General features: G+C 38.6%; 1 protein-coding gene across 2 annotated transcripts in view; it reads right to left on the bottom strand.

Moving 5' to 3' along the window:
• PTPRN (protein tyrosine phosphatase receptor type N) overlaps positions 1-24,945 on the bottom strand; it is a 2,492,130-nt gene that overhangs the window by 1,765,076 nt on the left and 702,109 nt on the right. For both annotated transcript variants that reach the window (XM_044075862.1, XM_044075864.1), the window contains exon 4: positions 7,047-7,152. In XM_044075862.1, coding sequence (XP_043931797.1) covers positions 7,047-7,152 — 106 coding nt within the window. The remainder of the gene's footprint in view (positions 1-7,046; positions 7,153-24,945) is intronic.

Below are 24,945 nucleotides of genomic sequence, written 5' to 3'. Positions count from 1 at the left end.
GAGGGCTAGAATAGAAAATATAACAAAAGACAATATACTTCTAAAGAAATCTATGAAAATATTTTATATGGAAGATGTGAATTCAGTATTAGGAACTCTTGAGTGAATTTAAATATCATTCCCAAACATATCAATAACTGGGATAGACAAGTCAGAAATTATATTTCACAGGAACATGTGCATTTAATTGAAAGCTCTGACACATCCAATAAATATTTCAGATCATGCAACAATAACAATCAAGATAAAATACACAGTAATGAAGTAAAAATGAGACACTGGCACCTACTTGTTAAAAACAGAAAAATATAAGGAATGGGTAGTAGAAATTATAGGAACATAGGAGGTTACTAGGCTAATGGGCCTGGGGCCCTTACAAGCCCAGCCAACAGTTTATCCCCCTAAAAAACCTCAGTCGGCACCTGTCACCCTTGTCAATGAGGGACACAGGTAGAACCCCTGGGACATATTTGTGGTTACCCATCTGCTCATCAAGGTTGCACTTAAAGAGGGTCAGTGAGGTGCTCTGTTTGATGTGTGTGGGAAGTCTATTCCAGACACGGGGCACCTTCTGGGAGACAAACCTGTCTCTCCAGCAGGTTTTGTTGATGTTGCATATTAGATGCAGGCCTTTTGAGTAGGTAGTGTGTGAGGAGTTAGATTTATGGATACAGAACATCTCTAGCAGGGCTGGGTCCGAGATTGCCTTGTAGGAAAGAGACAGACCATCCCTGAGAAATCTGGACGATACCCAGTAGAGTCATAATGATTTGAGACTGTCTGCATAGGACAGGTGTTGGGAGGCCATGGATTCTCTTTGTAAGGTACTTCAGTGGCCTTTCCAGTTGGTGCAGATGTTTGGAGAGGTACATCCCAAATGGGGCATTATACTCAATTACTGGTCTAATGAGGGAGGAATATAGAGAAGTAATAACCTCCTTTTTTGTGGATGCAATCCTTTTACTTATGAGATGAACCAAGCCGCTACACGATGGTTGAATGTTAGGTTGTTATCAACCTGAGTGCCCAGGTCTCTTACCACAGGTTGTATGCTTAGGGGGATACCGCTGATGTGGCAATCAGTAGGGGTCATGTTTTTGCTGAATGGTATGATGATACATTTTTTTGTATATAGCTTGACACCATGACTTTGGCACCAGTCATTAGTTGCTTTGAGACCCTCTTGCAGTATATTATCATTTGGGCAGTCAATGACAGCACCAAACTTACAGTTGTCCACAAACCTGCTCAGTCACAGGCCTTTTGTCTTTGCCTGGAACTCTGAGAAGTAGATGTTAAACAGTAGGGATCCCAGGACAAATCCATGGGGAACCCCAGTAGTGACAGGCCTGCTATCGCAGGTGGAGGTGCCTGTTTTGACTTTGAGGGTCTTGTCAGTGAGCCAGTTGGATTATTAGGGAAGATAGCAATCACTTCAGAAAATATAGTCAGGGAGTGGGATAAAATGAAAGTGGAGTTTAAAAATAGAGTAGAAACAAAAGCAAAAGTGATGTGGTTAACAAGTAAAAATAATTATTTAGAGGAGCTGACAAAGGCTAAATTATTACAGAATTAGGGGGACCTTACAGAACAAGAACAGGTGTAATTGCAGACTGCTAAAGAGAAAATAATGGAGTATCTGGAAAATATGCATGAGTTTAAAAAGAATGCTGTACAATTGTTTTTGATAACTCCAGAGAACAAAAACTCTTATCACGATGATTGAGGCAACAAAAAGTAGAAAGCGTTGTTGACAAATTTAGGGAGCATATAACAGAAAAATAACCAGCAATCCTGTAGCGGTATTAGAGATATTTCAGAAATGTTATGAAAATTTGTATAAAACAGAGGAATGTGGAAATCAAGAAAAGTAAAAATGGAAATATATATGAAAGACTTAAGAATGCCAAGGTTAGAGGTAGATGAGGCTTAAAATTAACAGTCAAGCTAGGAGGAGATGAGATAAAAACTATGAAGTATAATAAATCTGCATAAAAGTCTCCAGCAAGAGATGGCATTCCTGTGGAAGGATGGAAGCTAGGAGGGAAGAAAGTGATAAAGATCTAAAAGGTTTTGCTTAACAGTATTTTAAAAGGAGGGACAGCATCAACATCCGATTGATTTGAAAGCTCTGCTGGCTGTAATACCTAAATTCAGTAAAGTCCCATCAGACCCAGCTTCGTATAAGCCCATTTTGTTGTTGTTGTATCTTTTGGCTTTTCCCGGTTAGGGGTCGCCACAGCGGAACTCCAGTCCGCTAATGATTGGCAGTAGATTTTTACGTACCGAGTTGCCAGCCCTGACGTACAACCTTCAACGAAGGTACGCCCATTCACGCATGTTTCCACACAGAAGACAACTTTAGCTGAGAATCGAACAGGACAACGTCTTATTGTGAGGTGACAACGCTACCGCAGCACCACCACAGTGGTATAAGCCCATTTTATTTTACTTTATTTATTTACTTATTTATTTTAAGCCCATTTTAATTTTAAACCATAATTATAAAGTGTTTATGTCTATAATAGCCAAAAGAATGCCAAAGGTGTTGCCAAAACTGATATATACAGATTAATGTGGTTTTGTATAGAGGAGGCAAACATTCACAACATTAACAGAACAATGATAATCCATAGGGGAAGCAGAATTTAAGAAAATACATTTATTGGGGGGGGTCGATGCAGAAAATCATTTGACAGAGTATGTTGGGATTTTACGAGTAGGATAATGGATGCATTTATTGAGGGATCGGAGGCAAAAATTAAACTGGGAGGGTTCCTCTCTGATCAGATGTGCCTTAACAGAGGTACCCAGGGAGGGGTGTCCTCTTTTGCCTTTGTTATTTGCATTATATTTAGACCTACTGGCAAAGAAAATAAGGGACTCAGAAAGTCAGGGCTATAATCAGTATGGTAAACAGGAAAAGGTGGCTTAATTTCCAGATGATATTATTTTGCATGTAATAAAATCAGAAAAGGGCATCTCAGTGTTTTGGGACATTCTGAGTCAGTTTCAAGTTTTTCAGGATATAAAATTAATGCAGACAAAACAAACACTATAGCTATAAAATATGTACCCATACATGAAATGGTTCAGCGATACCTATATTTATGGGAACATCATAAAAATAAAGTATTAAGGAGCATGGGTTAAAAAGGATTCTGTTATGGCAGATAAGGATATATGGGAAGAGACTAAACAAAACAAAAAACTGTTTATGGATATGGACAGCAAGACATAAGCAGTTAGAAAGTTTTTAGTCCCTTTTAGTTTTATATACAGGTCAGGCATGTTTTTATCAACAAAAGCAGAAGTTTTGGGCAGTAATTAATAAAGAGTTGAAGGATTTTATTTGAGAGGGGAAGAGGGCAAGAATCAAGTGGAATAAGTTATTCCTTCCAATAGAAAGAGGTGATTTGGGATTACCTTATTTGAAGGAGTATTTCAGAGCCACAGCGTCAAGGCTCCTATACATAGCACAAGCAGAAAGCTATAATTCAAAGCGAAAAGGAATTATGACAAAACAGGGGAGAGGTTCAAGAAACAAGGAGAGACTGGTATTTTGGATACAGATTCTTAAGGAGAATAACAATAACCATACAGAACATTATATTCATATAGTAGTAGAAAGTATTCTAACAACTAAGCCAACATGGGAACGGAGAAAGGAGATCCTGCTGATAGGGATGATTGCGAAAGGAGAAAGGAGATTCTGATGATAGGGATGACTGCAATTAGAGGGCTGGAATTTACTGAAGAAAACTGGAAAAGGAGCCAAGGTACTGGGAGCAAGTGATTAGACAGGGAAAGGTAATGGAACAGGAAGAGGCCAAGAATTCATATGGACTGCAATCTAGAGATTGCCTTCTCTATCAAGGATTGATATTAATAGTACAGGCAAAGAGAAAGGATTAGGGAATCCTAAGTGAAAGACCAGCACTGGTAGAGGTTTTAGAAGAACCTAGAACAGAAGTTGTTGTTAAAAAAGGGGTAATTAAGGCATATACAATATTGCATGACAACTATAGGAATCAATCAGAGGAAGTTAGAAAGGATTGGGAAGAGAGACTGGATAAGCAATTCACAAAGAAACAACAGGAGGATATCTGTACGGCTCCCAAACATACAACAAAGTCTATAATATTTAGGATCTTTGCTTAGAGGTGTTTGAATAGATATTGTTATACCCCAAACAGACTCCAGAGAATCTTTCCTCGGGTATATTGCAAATGTTGGAGATGTAATGAGGAAGAAAGAGATAATTGGGAATATTTTTGACAGTGTAATGAGTTGGCAGACTTTAGAAATTCCCTGCAAACCACTTTTTCAGAATTACCAAGTAAGCAAATTGGCGTAACTAAGGAAATTATTTTTTGACATGTGACACAGATTCAGAATAGCCTGGACATATAGCAAGGCCTTGCTGAGTTTAATTCTGATGGCTTCCAAAAAAGAAATTACTTGAAAATGGAAATCAAAGTCTAAACCAACTGTACTAGTGAATATTGTAACAGAGATAAAACAACTGGATGTGGGATCTTTAGAAAACGGCAGGAGCAAATTATATAGAAAAATGGGAATTGTTGGAACAATACATGCACAATAATGTTTTAGTGGAAAAATGAGTTTTAAGGGAAGGAGGAAACCGAATGAGCTATGCAATGTTTGACTGGCAACAACTGTATAGATTATAAGTAATGCACAATGTTTGCAATTGTCAGTTTGGTATGTTTTTATTTGTAGAATTGTATGATTGTCTATACCATAAGTGATAATTCAATAAAAATGTTCTTGTTAAAAAAGACCAAAACTATGCTTTTTGGAATAGCACAGAAAATACAACAAGCACCTGAATCTTTAACTATATTTGATCTACACAACCATTCCACAGAGATAACCTCCTCCTTCAAATACCTAGAAATATGGCTTAATCAGTCACTAAACTTCCATTTCCACATATACAAAGTGAAAGCCAAAATAAACTCCCTCCACTTCTGGTCTAAAAACAACTCCCCTTTTCTATCCCAACAAGCCACAGCAGCTATTCGCAGACATTTCTTTCTAAGCTTGATTATGGGCTCCCAGTATTAGCTTCTGCCTCTAAAAATAAGACTCCCACACTCCAGACTATCTCTATCACATCTACCAATTCATTATGAACTTACTTCTCGGTGAGCAACACTGTATCACTCTAGAAAAAATCAAAAGGGTACCCATAAAACAAAGGTCTAATCTGCTTTTAGGACCCCAACTCTAGAAACTATTTCAGCTCCACACATTTATTTCCCTTGCAGCTAGACTTCACAAAAAAACAACTCCTTGTACAACTTGAGACACTACTCAAAAGCCACACAGACTCTCATTATGCTTAAAGCTAAACTCCACACCACTGCACATGCTTTTGCCTTTCAGGTACTTAAGCTCTCCCCATCGACATTAAGGAAATCAACACTTATTCCAAATTCAGAATGCAACTCAAAAAGCAATTCATCCAAGCAAATGCTTCTTCTTCAACACAGGAGATATCACCTAACCTACTTCCTTGACTAGTCTCTTCTCTGCAATCAATATTTCTTGAAGATTGATCCACTTTAGAAACAAATGTATATATTGTACATTGTAGATTGCACTGTGCTTGATCACTGGAATGTATATACACATGTTTTCTGTGTAATTAGGAACATTCTGTTATTGCTTATATTTCTGTATTTTTTGTGTGTGAAATGTTTTTAATTTCACCTGGGTTGAACCTGAAATTAGGTTCAAAAGAATCAAAGACCCCCTTCTAAACATGGCTGTACAAACAATTCACACTCAGAACCTGAAATTGGTCAATAGTGATCAATACACTACCCCAGTAAACAAATATAAATAAATAAATAAACAAACAAACAAAATCTAAAACAGTAGTATAATTCCACAGGCAAAATGCAATCTAATTTGAGCTTTATCTAGAAGATGGACGCTTTCTCCTCTCTATTCAAAAGAGTCCAAGGCAGTCTTTCCTGGTAAGACTTCAAAGAGGATGATTTTTTTTTTGTTCTTAGAGACTGCACTCAGGGCAGGAGGGAAGCTGAGTCCAGCAAGCTTAATAAGAATAAATAAAGATAATGAATATGTTAATTCATTTAAGCACTGCAAATGATTGTGCATTTGGGAAGCATATTTTGCTGCAGTCATAACAGCTTTGTTACCTTTGCACTGAAAGCAATTTCACTCTCAATAAAGTTATAGTTACCATTTTATACGTTTTATAAAACATTTACAACAACCACATTTTTTGTAAAAAAAAATTACATTTGCTTTGGCTGGGCCAGATTCCAACACATTTGTTCTTACACCAGGGTAGGTCACTTACGCTGACAGCAATTTCTTTTTTTTTTTAATTGGGCCCTATATTTATAGTTGCTTGGTTTGTTTCATACTGCACCCTATATTTATAGTCCCAGTTGTTGAGGATAAAAACATTTTTCATTCCTAATTCTGACAGTTATATACACAAACTATTTCCATTATCTTCTGAACATTACAAGGAATAAAATATATAGGGCTCTGTAGACCTTAACACAGCAAGAAACCATGCAGATCAGTTGGTGAAATGCAATTAATAATAATCTGTCACTAAGAAATGTGAATGTGTTATGTAAGACAAAAATGAATCAACTACATGCTCATATACCCATTCTATAACGGATCTGATCCACTAGCAGTAAGTCTCATTCATTTTGATATTCTCCACATAACAGCAGAACACTATTATTTCATGCTGCACCGAACTTAAATGTATGTTTTTCTCCCTGAATAAACTGCTATAACCTGATCTTTTGGCAGGATGACTAATAAATACTAGGACACGTAGAGGAATGAGTCATCCAAAAATATCATGATAAAAATTTACAATGAACTTATTGCAATACTGAAATGGAAAAATTTCAGACAATCTACATCAAAGATTTTGAGCAGACTGGTTTTCAGACTAAAACAGGGTGAGCAATCTTCTATATAATCAGTCAGGTGTTATATTTTGGTCCAAGAACAAGTCTTACCTTCCATCTGGTTGTTGATCTGTTGGGCGCCAAGGATGGAACTTAAGGGCTCTGTCCATTTCTTGGGAAATGATGTACTGTGTGAGGTCATCTTTCCACGACAGCCCTGCAAAAAATTTACATAGATAAACCTGGTCACGATAGTGGAAACTCAATGCACAAGAGAAAGGATTAGAAAATAATTTATTGCTTTTGTATGTAGAGTATTTTTAATCCTTTAGATTCAAATCCACAATACAAGATTAATAATTTGTCATCTCTCTATTGCTGTAATATTATCATTTCATCTTATGTATAAATGTTACACTCCATATTTTAAAATGAGCAAAACATATGTGTGCCTCTCTTGTAAGAATGTATGTCACATGGACCTCACATATTATTCCCACCTCTGACCCACCAGAGTTATAGTATATCCACTATTTTAACAAGCAGTTACACAACTGAGTGAAGTGTTAATAGAAGTGATGTGGGGTTTAAGACAGACTAATCCTAGTTGTACAGCAGTTATACTATTGCATGTTTCTATAACACATGCCCTACCAAAACCTTGTATGCCTTTCTTATTTTTAAGTGTGTTCAAGTTATCTTTATTACATTCCTGCTGCGTTTCTTACCAGCATCACTAGCCTGCAGTAATTCCCTCAGTACATCATTTCCTCATAACAAGTCTAAACTTTATCAGAACTAGGTACACTACTTAGTTAACCATACACTGTGAACCTCATAAGTCTAAATGTTAATAGAACTAGGCACATTACTTAGTTAACCATACACTATGAATATTTAACTCCCTTATTTTTTTGTAGCTCTGGACAAGAAAAAGGTCTAGAGAATGTTGTCTAGGATCAATATGATCTCTAATTATGTACTCTTCCTTAAAGCTGCTCAGTTAAAAACACAATTTTAATATATGCCAGATGTTGTTTTTATAGAAGTGTAACACCCTGCAGCAAGCCATATGTGACTCTTTCCAAAATCCACTAACCAAAAGCAATAGCCAAGAAGCATGTACAGTGCAATGAAAATGTATTTGTCCCCTTTCTGATTTCTTATTTTTTGCATGTTTGTCACACTTAAATGTTTCAGATCTTCAGACAAATCTAAATATTAGACAAAGATAAGCTAAGTAAACACAAAATGCAGTTTTCAAGTGATGATTTTATTTTTTAAGGAAAAATAACTATCCAAACCTACATGGAAAAAGTAATTGCCCCCTAAACCTAATAACTGGTTGTGCCACCCTTAGCAGCAACAACTGCAATCAAGCGTTTGTGATAACTGGTGACGAGTCTTTCACATCGCTGTTGACGAAATTTGGCTCACTCTTCTTTGCAGAATTGTTTTAATTCAGCCATATTGGAGGGTTTCTGAGCATGAACCGCGTTTTTAAGGTCATGTCACAATATTTCAATTGGATTCAAGTCTGGACTTTGACTAGGCCACTCCAAAACCTTCATTTTGTTTTTTTTTTTTAAGCCATTCAGAGGTGGACTTGCTGGTGTGTTTTGGATCACTGTCCGGCTGCAGTACCCAAGTCTGCTTCAGCTTGAGGTCATGAACTGATGGGATTTTTTGGTAGAGAGCAGAATTCATGGTTCCATCAATCACAGCAAATCGTCCAGGTCCAGAAGCAGCAAAGCAGCCCCAGACCACCACACTACCACCACCATGTTTGTCTGTTGGCATGATGTTCTTTTTCTGAAATGCTGTGTCACTTTTACACCAGATGTAACGGGACGCACATCTCCCATAAAGTTCAACTTTTGTTTCGTCAGTCCACAGAATATTTTCTCAAAAGTCTTGGGGATCATCAAAATGTTATTTGGCAAAAGTGAGATGAGCCTTTATGTTCTTTTTGGTTAGCAGTAGTTTTTGCCTTGGAACTCTGCCATGCATGCCATTTTTGCCCAGTCTCTTTCTTATGGTTGAGTTATGAAACTAACCTTAACTGAGTCAAGTGAGGCGTGCAGTTCTTTAGATGTGGCTCTGGGTTCTTTTGTGACCTCTTGTATGAGTCATCGCTGCACTCTTGGGGTAATTTTTGTAGACCGGCCACTCCTGGGAAGGTTCACCACTGTCACATGTTTTATCTATTTGTGGATAATGGCTCACACTGTAGTTTGCTGGAGCTCCAAAACTTTAGAAATGACTTTGTAACCTTTTCCAGACTGATAGATGTCAGTTACTTCGTTTCTCATCTGTTCCGGAATTTCTTTAGATTGCGGCATGATGTCTTCCTTTTTGGGATCTTTTGGCCTACTTCACTTTGTCTGACAGGTTCTGTTTGTGATCTTTTGATTCAACAGGTCTGGCAGTAATCAGGCCTGGGTGTGACTAGTGAAACTGAACTCAGCTTTCCCAAAAATGTGATTAACCACAGTTACTTCATGATTTAACAAGGGGAGGCATTACTTTTTCACACAGAGCCATGTAGGTTTGGATAGTTTTTTTTTTCTTAAATAAAATCATCACATAAAAACTGCATTTTGTGTTTACTTGGGTTATCGTTGTTAGTATTTAAATTTGTTTGATGATCTGATACATTTAAGTGTGACAAACATGCAAAAAAATAAGAAATCAGGAAGGGGACAAATACTTTTTCATTGCACTGTAGGTTATACTTTTCAGATAAATCCCTTATAAGATCCTCCAAAGCTAGCTGTGAAAACAAAATCACCACTGATTTTAAGCGCACCCAGAAAGCATTATATAGCTATGTCAAGAATCTCAATGGCAACACCCAGATCTGCTCTGAGTTACAGCACAATGGCACGAAAATTACAGAACCAACTGATATTGCCAACATCCTGGCAGATAGGTTCAGTGCTAACTTTACCCCCCTCTCACCCCCTAAAGGGCCCATATCTATACAGGAAGAATGCAGAGTCCTTATAATCACATCTATGCAGGTAAAAGCTGCACTCTCTAAAACCAAAAACACAGCAGCCATGGGACCGGATAACTTCCCAAGCTGCATTTTACATGAACTTCAGAACGAACTGCTCCCCACCTAAGCACCATGTTCAATCATAGTCTCACGTCAGGCTTTGTGCCCATTGAATGGCGCACAGCAACAGTTATCCCATTCCACAAAGACGGAGCCAACACTGATCCTGAGAACTATCACCCTATTAGCCTGACGAGCCTGGGCTGTAAGGCCATGGAACATATCATCATGGAACTCATAAACAAAGACATTGGTAACCTCCAAACTCTGGACCCCACCCAGTTCGGGTTTGTGAAAGGCAGATCATGCCTTCTGAACCTGATCGACTTCTTTGAGGCAGTCACCAAAGTTGTAGTAATAGGAACTGGTGATATTTTGACCCTCTCATAGCTGTTCCTAACCCCATTCCCAAAGAAAACATGGTGTCCTTTACACAGGCACCCTTTAAAGGGCCTCTGTTGTTATGGTCAAAAGTAGACAAAATCTACAGCAACATTAAGTAAAATGAGTAGTCCATTTCAGCAGCTGAGGGTTGACTTCAACTCTCCCTAGTTTACATGTAGCAAGCTATAGAGAAACTAAAGGAAGGCTTGGTTTTACCAGAATCCAATGAATCAACAGAAGGTCTTCAAAAATTCCCAAGCTCTCAACAACACGGCTTGTGGTCCAAAACAAAGGTCAGTGAAGGTTCTTGGGATGCTGTGGTCAGCTATGGTGGGGGGGGGCACAACATCCTTGATTCTCTAACAAACATCTCACAATGGAGGCGGTGAGATGAAAATTCTACCTATACATCAACCAGGTATAGGGCGCCTAAGCAGGCATGTACAAGATGTTGTTACGATTGGTCCTCTCCATGACCCTCTCCTCCTTCCACCACCAATTTTACTTTATTAGACACACAACAACTACACAGAGAGAACACAGAGAGGACAAATAAACAACTTAAAGCTATTATGCAGGAGGCCCTGAACCAGAAGAGGGATACTACTATTCAAATTCTTTAAGACACAAAAAGGCAAGAGACCCGAGACTAGTTATAGAGCCATAAAGCTTAAAACTGCAACATCCAGATGTCTGTTAGAATGCTGCATAAACAGCAAAGGCACTGACAGTATGGACAGGTTATTAGCTTCTCTGAGTAGATGAGCTGGTTCTAGAAATGTCACACACACCATGTAACTTCCTGTAACTAGGCGTAAGCATTTTCAAAGCTATATGCCCCCTAAGCCTCTACCTCTCTGATGGCACAAAGGGATAACATCTTGACTTTGGCCCAGGTAACCAGGTTCAGTTAGTATACCTGGCACTTGACAGCAGGCAGAGAAGAATGGGCATGTGCACCCTATGAGGGGAGGATTGATGGCTCTAGGCAGCCATGCCCAGAGTGCCAGGAAAAACGCACCTCATGCCGGAGGGTATCGGTTAGTCTTAAGCATGGGGTCTACCCTAGAACAAAGCACAGGTGGGCTGCCAAAGCCAGTGATGGTAGCTACTGCTTGCGTGTCGGAAGGAGAGGGCATTAGCAGATCACAGGGCATAAGCGTCTGCACATATATTGATATGCCCACATCAACATCGAGGGGAGGAGTGTTAAGATATACAATAAAAATGTCCTCATCTGTCAGGAAGCTGTCAAGGACTCAAGCTCCCTGTTGTCTGGATTAAGGCATCTCTAGATGTTTCTTTTCCCAGATGATCTAGGATGCCCATACTTCTGAGGAACAAACGGGCTTGTGTCCAGCTGAGGGACGCTTGATGGTCAGGATGGCAGAAAGAGAAAAGTGACACAAAAAAAAAATACAGTCACATAAGTATCACCCTTTTTCTAGTTAAAAGAATAAACATATTTCATTGAAGTAGCAGGACTTGCATTACACTGATCACTTTAAAAATTATATCTAAATTTATACTCAGCATAACATGGACTTTCAGATAAAAAAATACTTTTCTACACATTCAAAAACCATTTCAATAAAAGCAGCTCTTCAATCTTTAACATCATGATCAGTTATTGAACTCTCCATCTACCTGTTTAGCTTCTTCAATGGTATTCCAATTGTACAGAATTTAAAAGGATGCTTATGTCTGGACATCTGACCTTCCTCTTAGCACACATATTGCTGCATTACACCTTGACTATTGCAGTTTACACAGTCTTCATACTTCCATGACAGTACAGGGTGTGACAACTCTGACTGCCCTTCCTCCTATCTTTGTGATAAAAAATTTCTTTGATTCCTCCAATTCCCTTTTATAACAAAATCTTGATTCAGTTGTTCTACCACCTTCTTCAGCTGTAGGGCTGCAAATGTAACTTGACCTCCAAGATCACACAACACTGGCAAAAAAGGTGGAAATTTCTTACCCCACTGTCAATCTCACACTATTCACTACTCCGCCATACACACCTACTGACTAAATGTTAAATCAATAATAAAGTATCATGATTCCCATTCTAGTGATTCATCTTCTCAACAAATGAACCTATATATATATTTACACACACATACACACAAATATGTACATATCAATATAAAGTGAATGGTTAACATGTCACTTGGTCGACATACAAAACATGTACCATGACATAGTGAACATTCAAATACGTGCTAACCTTCACCCTGCCCCTAACCCTAATGTGCATCTTAACTTTAAAAAAAAACCCTACCCATAACACTACCACTACACAGGACAGCTTGAGCACTCACCACATACACTAAATCCATCCACTAACCTAAGAGAATACACACAAACACACACACACACACACACACACACACACACACACACATACTCACACACACACACAAAATCTATCCACTTTAACCCTTACTCTAACCAACACATTTTTGCACAAAAACACACACCCAGTATAAATCCTACTTGCCTTTTTCAGCAAAACAAACACCTGATAAAACATCCAACTGCTAAACCGAACATTTGCACAAACAACCTTGTACTTCTGGCTGTCAAACAAGCAATGATTGACTAAACACATAGCACTCATGTTTGTCTGCACATACATCTATGTAGAGTATACAGACACACTTCCCATCAAAACTGGAAATTATAAAGAAACAAGGTGTTCTGGCAGGAGGGCAAGCCCCCCCCCTTGCATTTTTCACACCCCCGAGACTTAATACAAACTACCTTTGAAATTACACAATGGGGGGAAAAGGGAAAATTTCCTTACCTCACTGTCTATCAGTCTTGCAGTTTTCAATACTCTGCCATATACTACACCTTTCTATGAAACTGGAATCCACAGTAATACATGACAATTCCCATTTCAATGAACTGTCCTCTCATCAGAAGCAAATTAACACATACATTACACTGTAATGTATGTGTTAATTTGCTTTTGATGTACACATACATGGATATACATATACATACGCACACATGTGCATTTTCATATTAATGTGTACTAACCTTAACCCCAGCCCGGCACCTTAACTTAGCAAAAACCCTTTCTGTAACAATAACATTGCATAAGTCACTCAGACACATCACATACAGCAGCATATGTGCACAACACTATATACAATCCCCTCCCTAGCCCTTATTCTAACCCTAATCCACACACACACACACACACACACACACACACACACACACAAAGTTATACTGTTAATGCTGAAACTTCCAGTATATACAAATGTTCCAGCATTAAAACCCCATATCCACACTTTTATTATCCCAATGCCCTTGATCTTCCTCCTTTTGACATCTCCAAACTCAATAAATAGTGATTTAATGAATTTCCTAAAAACCTCACTCTGATGATTCAACAGAGTGGACTACACTCATATAAATGTATTTGTGTGTATCTGTATTTTACTGATCTATATGCATAAATGCATATCTATACATACATGCATAACCACACACACACACACACACACACACACACACACACACACACACACACACACACACACACACGTATAGAGAGACACAGAGAGATGTACACTCACACACATTTAAAATTAAAAATGTAAGTTTACCTAGATACAAAATGACAAACAGGAAATAAAAGAAAAACAATATGATATACAGGCATTCACCAGGACATATATTATTGAAATCAACACAGTATGTTTGTACGTTTTATCACTAGCATACTACTCTCTCACTCTTTCTAGCTCTGAAACAATTACTTTTATATTCCCTATGAAGAAAATTGCTCAGCTTGGTCTAGAATGGTGAACGTTTTTTTTTTTTTTTTGCAGTTTACTATCAGAAGGTTGATGCTACTACACTGAAACTGGCATGCCAACTTGACAACAGAGAATCTTGCATTGACAAAAAACACAGTATGCTGAGCTCCCAGACTTGACCCTCCTTCAGGCCCCATGTTAAAAATTGTTCCTGGATCCAGAGTGGTAAGGACTTTCAAAATTCAGTGTTTTACAGCCTTTCTGATTTTTGAGGCATTGACTGTTTCAGTGTGAGTAGCAGCCCCACCTTCTGACAGTAAGCCATTGTTTTGCAAGCTCACTGTGACTGGCAGACTGTTCCAACAAGCTGATCCTAATTTCAAGAAAGCTTCTTCGCCAATAGTAGTTATTAACTGTGGTCTAATTATGACAAGAGTATCCTCATATTTTTTCTGAGATTGTAACATGGGGTTGTCATTGCCATTTTAGAGGTTTAAAGGACATTTTATTAATTAACTTGCAGAGAAAGAAGACAAACCACTACTATGTTTTGCTGTGACTGCCAGCCAGATGGATTTTTGCAGTATGTGGCAATGGCAAGTTCTTCTTTCTTCTAGATGCATAAAGTGACATTTTGTTTTCTGCTATTTTTAAGAAGTGAGTATTCCGTGAGCAGTTTGGAGAGAGCGCACTCTAGTATGTGAATCAGCTTGTTGTTTGCTAATGCTTTCCTAACATTTACTGCATTATTTTGTTTCCTTTTTCTTTTTGGAGTACCAAAGACTATAAGTGCAGTTTCTGAGGGCTGATGGTTGACGTATTTTGTATAGTCCATTAGGAGGCCATACACATTAGAATGTTCACTGAGTTGTGTACATATCACTGGTTATATATTCTTTAGTTTGTGGGCACAAATTACTGATTGACCTATAATCATGTCTGCTTTTTGGTCTGGGTTCTGTTGGTATTGTTACTATAGGAGTCTGTTTTAATAAGAAATATATATAACATGGCTACTGATAGACTTTAGGTACGTGCAAGTTGTCTGTAGATGATGCAGGCAGTTTTAGGAATCCCGATTAGAGATTGGAATGTTTAACATTTGCTTTTTGTTTAGGTTTTATTTTGTTTGTTTGTTTTTTTGTTTAAGTACTTTGGCTATGAAGTTACATCAAATTTCACAGAACTATTAGGACAGAATGAAACCTAGCTAAGCACATACCTCACAACTGTCCAGATTTTCACAGAATGTACAGATTTTTGCCTCAAATTTTTTGGTCTGTTCTAAAGGTGGAGGTGTGTCCATATTCATTAAGGATATCCACATCTCCAGGCTAGCTACTCAGCATAATACATCCAAGATTATCCAAGTGCAACTAACTCTGGGCCAGACCGCAATCCAAACTGCAACTTGCTACAGATCCCCCACCATGCCCCAGAATTCCCACTCCTCATTTCCTGATACACTGGAAACTATTAGGGTACAATCCCAACACCCTAATAATGTTTGATTTCAACTACCCCACCATTAACTGGAAAAACTACTCATGTACCAACTGTTTTGCTCAATGTTTTCTGGAATTCATAAATTCCAACGCCTTGGATCAACTTATCCACACCCCCACCAGGGACAGAAATATCCTAGACCTGGTCATTACCAACATGGGCAACCGGTGTTCCACACCAGAGGTCAATTCCTCGTTGGTCAGATCCGACCACAAGCTAATCAGCCTAAGCATCCATATCTCGCCCCCACCCCCCATTAGGGAAACCACCGTAAAAAAATTCTCCAAAGCCAACTTCACACTTCTTAAAGACAGAAGTGGCAAACTTCATGACATCCACGCAGACGGACAATAGCGGTACGACTGCTGAATCCTACACAAATGCACTTTATAAGCACTTACACGAGTGCATAGATCATGCAATCCCTAACAGAACCAAGATGCTATCTTCCAAAAAAAGGAAGCCAATCAGTCCCCTGCCATGTCCCCTGCCATAAAAAAACTCTACAACATAAGAAAGAAACTGTTGCAAAAAAGAGTAAAATCCCATGATCAGAGGAACTCCCTGGTCAGCCTCAGTAAGAAGCCGAGATCTCTCATAAAATTCTCCAAAGCTAGTTATGAAAACAAAATCACCACTGATTCTAAAGAAAACCACAAAGCATTCTATAGCTATGTCAAGAATCTCAATAGCAACACTCAGATCTGCTCTGAGTTACTTACAATGGCACTATATAAACAGAACCAACTGATATTGCCGACATCCTGGCAGATAGGTTCAGTGCTAACTTTACCCCCATCTCACCCCCTAAATGGCCCATCTCTATACCAGAAGAATGCAAAGTTCCTGTAATCATGGCTGCACAGGTAAAAAATACACTCTCCAAAGCCAAGAACACAGCATCCATGAGACCTGACAACATCCCAGGCTGCGTTCTACATGAACGACAGAATGAACTGGCACCCCATCTAAGCACCATGTTCAATCATAGCCTCACCTCAGGCTTTGTATCCACTGAATGGCGCACAGCGACGGTTATCCCACTCCACAAAGGGGGAGCCACCACAGACCCCGAGAACTACCACCCCATTAGCCTTACGAGCCTGGTCTGCAAGGCCATGGAATGTATCATCATGGAACTTATAAACAAAGACAATGGTAATCTTATAAGGGATCTGCTGACTAGAGTCTCATTTCCCTCTATAAAATGGCCTAAAAATATCAAGTTTTATTTAAAAATTCAAGAAGAAAGGAAGTTTATCTAATGGGGTACATAGCTTTCCTTCATGAAGATATCTTAATCCTTCTGTACAGCTGACAGACCAAGATTCCCATGAAATCTTGATTCACTAACTATCAGCAAGAAAATTCTGAGGATTTTCATGCCCATGTATCCCTTAAGCACCTGCATGCAGCCTCATGCATAAGTCTGAGATTTAATTGTATGGCACAAGAGGAAGGTACACCGAAGCTTTAGTAAACTGGCCAGATGCAGAGTATCCTTTAGATACGTCCCATCAGTTAGCATTACTGGTCCAGTGATCTAGTGATTAACATCTGAATATACTTTTCTGTCCATGGGCATCCTGTACTCTTGAACAACAGGTAGTCAATTACCAGTCTCAGGTGTTCTCATGTAGCTTCACAATAGCACACAGGGTTATCAAAGCAATGAAATGGTTTCAGCCTAAGGGTGCAGGAAGCCAAAGAGCTTTCTTATCTAGATAATTGGTTCCTAATGACCAACTCTTGAAATGGCCTCATTTAGTGCAGGAAGAATCTTCCTAGGAACTTTTTGCCCTTGAAAACAACGAGAGAGCTTCAGACACTGACCCAAGCTGCTTTCTCCACCACTGAAAATTGGATGCTTCAAAATCACCTCTCACTAAATGCCAATAAATCCAAAATACTATTATTCTCTCCCTCAAGAGCTTCCCCTCTTGATAAAAACTCATTCCAAATTATTAGCCAAAACAACTCCACTAGAGAAGTTGTTCCCTTTGCCAAACTACTTGGGGTCACTATTGATGAACACCTGAAATTCGACAGTCACATCCACCAAAACATTAAGAAAACCCATATAAAACTTGGTATGCTATACAGGAACATCCAATTTCGCTCTCCTTTCACCAGACAAACACTTGCCACTACCTATCTACTCCCCTCACTAATGTATGGTGCTCCTCCATTAACTAACTTATCTGCCACACTCACTTCAAAATTGGAAGTCTGTTATAATAAGATTTCTAAATTTGTCACCAAAAGCAAGTACTCCTCCCATCATGGTATTGCCCTTAATTTTTTACACTGGCATGAACTGTCCAACCATCTAGACTATCTTCAGATTACCACAGCCCACAAACTAATCTTTCAACCCTCCAAGTGCCCTGCTCTATGCAACATCCGTCTTCCCTACACCTCTCAGAGAACTCTCAGATCTACTCAACAAAACCTAATCTGTGTCCAAAAACCCTGGTCAACTCCTGCTATCCTTTTCCTTAGCAAAAAAATGGAATTCTCTTCCTTCCTCTCTAAGAACCTGAGCAAATTTTTGAAAACTTTAAATCTCAGTTACATTCCTACCTTTACTCTAACAGAAAATGCAAATGCATTCTCCCCACCTAGTCCTATAATTCTCTCTCCACCTCTAAATCCCTCTCCAGCTATGATCTATAGGTTACCACACACATGTGCATATTGTAAATATCAAATTTGTACCATGTACCTAAGAATTTACACCTGCTCTCTAACATGAAATGTAACTGTAAATTGTTCATTAATAATATTGTGTCTGTATCTAAAGGTGACATGTACCTAAGAAATTACACCTGCTCGCTAGCATGAAACATAATTGTAAATTGTTCTTCTTTTCTATATTGTATCTGTATCTAAACTTTGTAACATGGAGCTTTTCTCCCTGGGCTTCCACTGAAAACAGGATCCCTGAGCCCAGTGGACATCCCCAGTCATCAAACTGGAAATAAATAATAAATAAATAAATGAGATTTGTAGAGCCTTAGATGGCACTCACCTTCGCACGGTGCACCACCAGACAGCAGGACTTTTGACCCAGGAAAGATATCAAGACCAGCTGGCTGATAAACTCTCCTTAAGTAAAAGCTTACAACTGTCTCCTAATGCTAGCTCTGTTGACAACTGCAGTGCTAGTGGTCCCCAGTGGAAGGTACCACAGCAAAAGACATTCAGAATGCAAACTGGTTTTGGAGACAGAGTCTCGTCTCTAAAGGCATTTGTAATGATAGCCAAGGCCTGCAGAAGACACTTCAATTGTATGCATTTTTTTTTAATTTATTCATTTGTTAACCAGGTAAGTGAGCTAGTTGTCATGGAACCTATTCAGCAATAAACTGCATCACAAGGGCAGTAGTAAATGCAATAACTATGACTAGTTAAACTCTCCAATCGACATGTTTTTGGGGATGTGAAATAAAATCATAGTACCTGGAAAGAGATACATGTTGACAAACAGAATATGCAAACTCCAGAGAGACAGTGACTGGACTATAAGGCAGGCACCCTAACACCATGCCATACTTTGAATACTGAGATGGTAGCCACACATGTATACTCCCTGGGACTGGATGACCACTAGAATCATACAGTGCAGGGTATTTGATTAGACTTGGAGTCCTTGCATCAATCAAAATTGCAGAAATAACATCTGTATTTTTATTGTTACTATGTTTGCTTCTCCACTTATTTTGGGGTCACATTTCTATGTATTTAGGCACAATGGCCATGGCTCTGGCATATCAGCTGTGAAGGGATGCCATGAGAAACCGAAAATACATGCTCTAGAAAAACAGTCACTTTTAGGCAGTCCATAGTCTGGGAGAATCTAACTCAGAAGACAGATCCTGATGACTCAAGAAAGTTTCTCAACCAGACAGTGGCTGGATTTTTCAAATGTGGAGAATATAACGCCATTTATTGATTTTCTCATCTAATGTCAAATACAGATATTTTCTTCTCATAGAATATATCAGGCAGCTACCCATTCAGGAATTCCCTCTAGCAAAATTCCAACTCATACTCACTATCTTTTACATCTACCTCATCTTATAACTTTTTCTCTGTATCACCTAAAAATGTGCACATTTACCTTTCCTTGCCCACTCCCTGCTTTCTATTCTCATCACCACCTCTCTGCTCATATCTCCCACACCATTTCTATAAGTTCACCTACTCATAAATGCAAAATTATAATTTGATATTTTAAATCTCAACGTATATGCAAAATGTCTTGTATTAATCTGTAATTACTCTATATTTACTGACAGCAGATTTTTTTTCCAATATAGCTGTCTTTTGGTTATTTTATGTTCACAAAACAACTTTAAGCTTTAAATTTTTTTCTTGAATAAAATTGCTTATTTTTGTTACTGGCCATCTAGCAGATCTTTCTAAATACTGTGAGGGGTAGGTATTCCAGATGCTAGACTCACTTAAGCTCTGAAAAGCATTCCTAAGAAGCACATTACCATGACTCTATTCAAACCAGAAGCATTGGGGGAACTCAAATATCTCTCATGAAATACCTTTACAGGTGGCCATTCTGTTGGCCAGAAGGACAACAAAAATGCAAGCAATCTCAGTAGCACCTCCTTATCTGGTCTTTTACCAAGACTGGATTCTGATTACACAGAGACCTGAAACAGCCATCTCTTTGCCTTCTTGTTCCCATACAACAGCAAAGGAGAGTATTGCAATGGGCACCTATGCACAGCTCAGATATAACATGGACAGAAAGTTTTTTTTCAGAATGACAGTCAACTATTTCTATGCTTTCATAAAGGCACAGAAGGAAAGCTTGCTAATTAATGCCTCTCCAAGTAGCTTGCAGTCTGCATTGTATTCTGTTACTATAAACATAAGAAGACCTGTCAGTTCTATAGTCATCAAGGGCCCATTCAACATCTGCAGTTTTTTCCTACAACACATACCTAGAGAAGATGTGTGCCACATACACTTGGTCATCCCTGATTGCTATCAAAAAACATTACCAAAGAACATGGTTTCTAGGTCCAAGTCTTATTTTGGAGAAAGTATTGCTATTCTTTCACTATCATTTTATTAAACTGAGTTGCTGAGCAAATTGTATGTCAGTTTATTAATCAAACTGCACAGCAGTCAAAGTTTGTTTTGCTGACTGTAGAATATTATTTTTTTTTATTTGGTCACTACTGTGTAACCATGAAGTTACCATATGTAAGAAAGGAGAGTTATGGGAGATGCAGCTCTGTGTTAATGCCTTTTTCTTTTCTATTTTTTTTTTTACTTTGGTCAAGAAAAATTTAAATTCTGTATATTATTTTATAAATTGTTTAAACGTGTTTCATTATCTGTCACTTGCCTGAATATTATCATCGCAGGAAGTGGAAGGATTTTATGGGTTGTTTCAGTGCAGATCTGGTTCTAAGGTACTGTGTAGGGTAACTCCTACAGAAGAATGAAATAAGGTATGGCAACTGTGGACAGAGTCCCGTGTAATGTTTAGAAAAAGCACCGGATGATTTTTTGTTAACTCACTAACTCCTGAGCAGCTGGAGACTACTTAATCCCCTGCTTCCTGAACTATTTGATGCCAAGAAACCAATTGCTTTATGAAAATTTTTTTCCAAAATCTTGTATTGAAAACAAACCTTATATGAACTACAATATCTCATAAATGATGCAAGTTACAAAAATGTACGATACAAATTATTCCTTAGATAGTAGACTATGCACACAGATGGTACTATCAAAAGTCTGCCTGGTGTCAGTGACTTTTGCACTGTAGATTTATGAAACAAAAAATGTATTTTTGACAAACATTGCTAGTATTAAGGATAAACCGAGGGTTATGCCTCTGTTAATAAGCAAGAGTAATCCAAAGTATCAGTGAGAAAACTGTTCAACTGTACAAGAGCTTTCCGGACATTTATAAAAGGATTGATATCATATAATCAGTGTTCTAAAACCCAGTTCTTAATTTCAGAATATCAAGATGACATGACTGACATCTCAGAATGTCAGTTATATGGTTGAGCCACAAGGTTGACTTAAATGAGATTGTGGTACAGTGCAGAATCGGGGAATATGTCCTTTTCCCCACTATAGTCCAAACTGACAGTTATTTTATATAATTATCAGGAGGTGAACGGAATCAGGGGGCTACCCCCCTGCAAAAAACAAAGTGTTGGATTTGTTTATTTTTATGACATTTCAGCAGGTCGACTATTTCACCTCAACTATGTACAGTCTGATGTTCTGAAACGTCAATTATATGATATAAATCCTACAATAATACAGAGTGGTTTTGTAATGCCGCACAGAAAAACAATATTAATCTACAAAATGGTGTAGGCTAAATGGCCAGTACCAGTGGAATCTACTGCTATTTTGCCCTTATACCTTGCATACAAGACTGAAATTGTGTAGAATTATTGTTTTTATGACTGTTTTTCCCAAATCCCTAAATATATGGAATTGTTCATGTCATAAACCATGTTTTAGAGATAATTTTAACACCCACCACTAATATAACACTTCACTATGACAGTATCATACTCAATTTTTGCAGTGTTAAATATTTCATATTTTTCATAACTTTTTGCATGCACTCTTCAATAAAACAAGTCCTGAACATGTCACAGTGATTGTTTTGCTCTGCACAACTACCAAGTCATGTCTGCTTGTAGATGCCACCTTGCACCATAGTGCACACCTACCATTCACAGGACATTAATCTCAATATTAGAGTACTATAAATAGTAATATTCTGCACCTCAAATAGTTATAAATCTGGCTGAGTTTTTCTTAAGTTTGACTAATGTCATTTTTTTCTAACATTCACCGCCTGCTTGACCCCTTCCCCATTCCATGTCATATTACACTACATTTTTGCATTACTGGCAAAAATATGGATTCTCTTTCCAAATTTTTCACAAGTTTTTTGTAATCAATGTTCAATAATCCAAAGTCTGAATAACTCAGGATGATAGCTTGTTTGTGTACTTTCCCCAAATCATGTTATTTTACAGAGCCAACGGTGATGTTTAATCTAAGATATAACTTTACTGCAATATTAGTCTCAATAGTGGAATACTGCTAATATTAATAACTATAAATGTGGCTGCTTTCATGTTACCTGCCAAATTGTAGACATCTTTCAGCTAATACAACTGCGCACATATCCCCCAACAAGACAGTATACACATCATTTTGCATTAACAAAAATATGGAAAATATTTCATACTCTTCAAAGCCTTTTGCATATACTCTTCAATAACTCAAGCCCTGTATATCTGAAAGTGGTGGTTTCACTGTCCATGTCACATAAGCCTGATGATGTCACTTTGCTCCCTAACAAATAACCTAACATTCATGAGATAGTCTCAAAACTGAGAAACTGCCTGGTGGTCGTTAACCTACCAGAGTTCTGTTAGTAAAGTCATTGAAACTGCTGTGTTGGTAAAACTTGTTGGGGTTTGTATCGCAGAGCCACTAAACTTGCCATTCAGGTATTTCAGAGATGCCTATAACCACCATTTTAAAACCTTAAAATCAGTTACACTGCAGCTAATTGAGTTTGTAACCATGTTTACTGCTCTCTAGGACTTTATTATTACACTTGAACTGCTGTTATTATTCCTAATTCATACAAACTGCTGTTGACCCTTGTTTTGAACAGAACTAGTTTTGATTTTGTTGCATTTTGCTTGTACTGTTATAGTCAATCATGTCTGGTCTGCTTCGCTCTTGTTGAATCTACTGCTATTTTGCCCTTATACCTTCTAACCTTGCTAACAGTACTTAGTGCTTTCCTCCTCCAAATTTGCCACTCTCCTGCCTTCTCTCCACTTGCTCCTCTACCTGCCTTTGCTGCAACCTCAATATCCCATAGGATTACCTAATCCCTACATTCTAGCTGTTAACAACCTCACTCGTCACTCACCCCTTTCTGCCTTTCCTTAACATTTAAAGCCTGCTCCACTCTCCATTCTCAAACTCACCTCTCCCTTCACCACTCTATTTTTCTTTTAGGTTGAAAACCCTGGCCAAACAGACTGACTTCCAAGCACTGTAGCATCCTATTCAGACACCTGAACATCTGAAACCACCATGTCAAAACAGCCCTCCCAGCAACAGTTTACCTTTACAACTTGTATGTTCACCCTAAATTACTCTGTACTAGTTTATTAACTACAAATCAAGTGTCCTGTACATCACTGAGCTCTGCCAACTGCACTGATTTCCCCTATTTCTTGCTCCCGCTTCCATACCCACTCCCTCTCCTCCTCTTCCTAGTGCTTCTAAACATCACACTGCTAACCTTAGGCCACCAATGTCTCTAACAGCTTTTAACTTCACAGGCTTCCCTGTATCTATCTCATCTCTCTTTTCTTGCTCCCTCAATCTCCCCCCCCCCGTTTACCTTTGGAATCTTCTCATCTGGCCTGCTATTATATTCATTACAGTGACTATATTTACCCCCCTGGGCTTCACTAATTGTTTTTCTTGCAAGGTGCTGAGTCATGGCCCAGTCCACTCTGTTCGCCCTCACTATGCTCAAGCTCACTCTGCTACCTTACCCCCATTCCTACCCACCCCTGAATCAATTACCTTTATACCTAGCCATCTTTTAACCCACCCCTCTACACTCCCATATCCCTTACCCTCAACCAGTTAGACCCTATCCCCCTACCTATGCCCCCTCCCACCATCTTATGCACTATTTTATACCTCCCATCCACACACTCTGGTTGCATCCCCCCGCCCTCCATAATAATACCTCTCACCTTCCTCCACTCTCTCACACTCCACCCTACCCTTCCTACTCCTTACCCATCACTATGTTCCTCCTTCACCTTTTATCCTTTCTTTTTCTTGTCCTATCTTACTTCACTTCTTATCACACTCAACTTAATCTTCATCCCAACTCCCCTACATCTTCCTACTCTACAAGCACCATTACCCACTACTCCTCTCCTATATCACCCACTCTCTTCTGCACTGAACACACTCTCCCCAAAATCAGATTCCTTCCAAAAACCTTTTCACATCATAAAAACAAACTGAAATTACTCCCACCTCACCCCACTATATCACTTTTACTCCAACTCTGTAACACCCTTCAACTCTCTGGTGACATCCACCCCAACCCAGGCCCCTGCAACAACTCATCTACTCCCACCAACACTATTCACACACTCCTGCAAGTACCTAATTCCAATCTCAAACATCTTTCCCTTTACTCCATCAACATCCACAGCATTCT

This window comes from Protopterus annectens, chromosome 6.part1 (genome assembly GCF_019279795.1).
Source record: "Protopterus annectens isolate FY-2018-M chromosome 6.part1, PAN1.0, whole genome shotgun sequence".
Taxonomy (NCBI): domain Eukaryota; kingdom Metazoa; phylum Chordata; order Ceratodontiformes; family Protopteridae; genus Protopterus; species Protopterus annectens.
This window is presented reverse-complemented; position numbering and strand designations above follow the sequence as displayed.